Source organism: Sipha flava, unplaced genomic scaffold (assembly GCF_003268045.1).
Source record: "Sipha flava isolate LNK unplaced genomic scaffold, YSA_version1 51830_pilon_pilon, whole genome shotgun sequence".
In the NCBI taxonomy this organism is placed as follows: Eukaryota; Metazoa; Arthropoda; class Insecta; order Hemiptera; family Aphididae; genus Sipha; species Sipha flava.
In genome coordinates, this window is record NW_020273466.1 from 1,073 (window position 1) to 2,750 (window position 1,678).

The window sequence follows — 1,678 nt, forward strand, 5'->3', positions numbered from 1 at the left end:
AATAAATATGCGCTAGTGGCCATTCTGCCGTTTCAACTGCTAAAACATACGAAAACAAAGGTGCACTTGAATGTAATGTTTGTAACGATTCGAAAATCTCCTAGAGTGAGGGTTTTAATAATGCAAACAATCGTCGTGCCTCCATGTCCGTCGAGTTGTAAAAAAGAAATGACCTCCTCTGAGCGAATCGCAGCCAGTATCGTGGTCCAGTACACACACGTACACAAACGTACAAGCACATGCACACGCACGTGCACGCGTAAAGGCATACGCTCGTATTAGTTTACGAAACGCTTATTCATTATTAAGAATCTCTGTTGTATACGTACATATAACATAAACGGCAACAATAATTTCTCATCCGTCTATTTTATTTTTATTTTTCCAGATTGGATCATTTTTCATGATAAACCTGTGCCTGGTGGTCATAGCCACGCAGTTTTCCGAGACGAAAAAACGGGAAATGGAAAGAATGAAAATGGAACGAGCTCGTTTTCACTCCACCAGCACGCTGACCTCTTCGACAAACAACTCCGAACCGTCGTCCTGTTACTCCCAAATGGTGAAGTAAGTGTTTTTCTATTTAATTATTTTACGTAAAATTTCATCTCTCTCTCTCTCTCTCTCTCTCTCTCTCTCTATTAATCTCTCCCTCTTCCCCATTCGTTTCTTTCCAATTCAATTCGTAAGAAACACGTATATTTAGGCACATTTACATATCAAGACCAGATGCACACCACGTCGTACTGGGAGACAGTTGCCAAAGATTAGCTGAACCACGGAGTTACATTATTTAGATATATTACACGTTATCGAAGTAACCATGCGCTACCGTGAAGTTGATTGCATCCGACTTTTGAACTTCGGTTACTGACTCCAATAGATTCTACGATTGGAACAATAACAAACCTGAACAATAATCGATTAGCCAGTGTTGCGTCTTGAAACTTTTATAAATTTTTCATTGTCAGATAATATGTCTACACCGTAATATTAGAGATTGCTACGGTCAACCGTTTTGATGTGTAATTTTTCAATACCTGAGCATGAAAATCATTCAAAACCAGATTGAGTAGACAGTTATCTAGTCAGTTATTGTTTGTGGGTCGATTTCAGTATGACTGTGCACACATTTTTTGTGGGAACTCGGTTTAAATGAGCAGCGACATCCATCAGCGAACAAGTTGCCCTTGATGATATTGAATCGATTGTTATCATAGTGGTGTACTGATATCGCATGTTAATTTCGTTCAACGGGGATTGATGGTTCACGCCAGCGGTGCTCAATCTTTTTTGATTCATGACCCTCAAATTGATTAATTTCAATGAGGCGACCTCAAACCCCCTTCTTACCAATTTTAAGTAAGTGTAAAATATATACTTACTTAATGTATACAACGATTTCAATTATAAAAATGAAATCGTTAATATTAGGCAATTTTAATATTTCTCATATATTTGTTATAATCCAAAATTTAAAAGAAAAATTAAAATGCCAAATTAGAGTTTTATATATATATAGTTTTACAGATAGTATATAACTCTTTTATTTGGTGCTAAATTATTGGTGACCACTATATTGCGCACTACTGATAAACGCGAAGGTAACGTACTAATGTATTCCCGCCGCGTCTCTGGGGGTGATATTCGGCCTCTGATCGAAATACGACAATATTGA

At 37.3% G+C, this 1,678-nt stretch overlaps 1 protein-coding gene across 1 annotated transcript; it reads left to right on the forward strand.

Annotated features, from left to right (window-relative positions):
* The first annotated feature begins 320 nt into the window (after positions 1-320).
* Positions 321-965, forward strand: LOC112690684 (voltage-dependent T-type calcium channel subunit alpha-1G-like). Its single transcript, XM_025564743.1, has 2 exons — positions 321-567; positions 707-965. The coding sequence occupies exons 1-2, from the start codon at positions 404-406 to the stop codon at positions 795-797; spliced, it is 255 nt and encodes an 84-aa protein (XP_025420528.1). The 5' UTR covers positions 321-403; the 3' UTR covers positions 798-965.
* Positions 966-1,678: the final 713 nt, after the last annotated feature.

Bases quoted from the DNA above. Each gene is read 5' to 3' on its own strand.
- LOC112690684 (XM_025564743.1), top strand. From the start codon at position 404: ATGATAAACCTGTGCCTGGTGGTCATAGCCACGCAGTTTTCCGAGACG. The intron at 568-706 runs GTAAGTGTTTTT...ACGTATATTTAG, and splicing joins TGTTACTCCCAAATGGTGAA to GCACATTTACATATCAAGAC.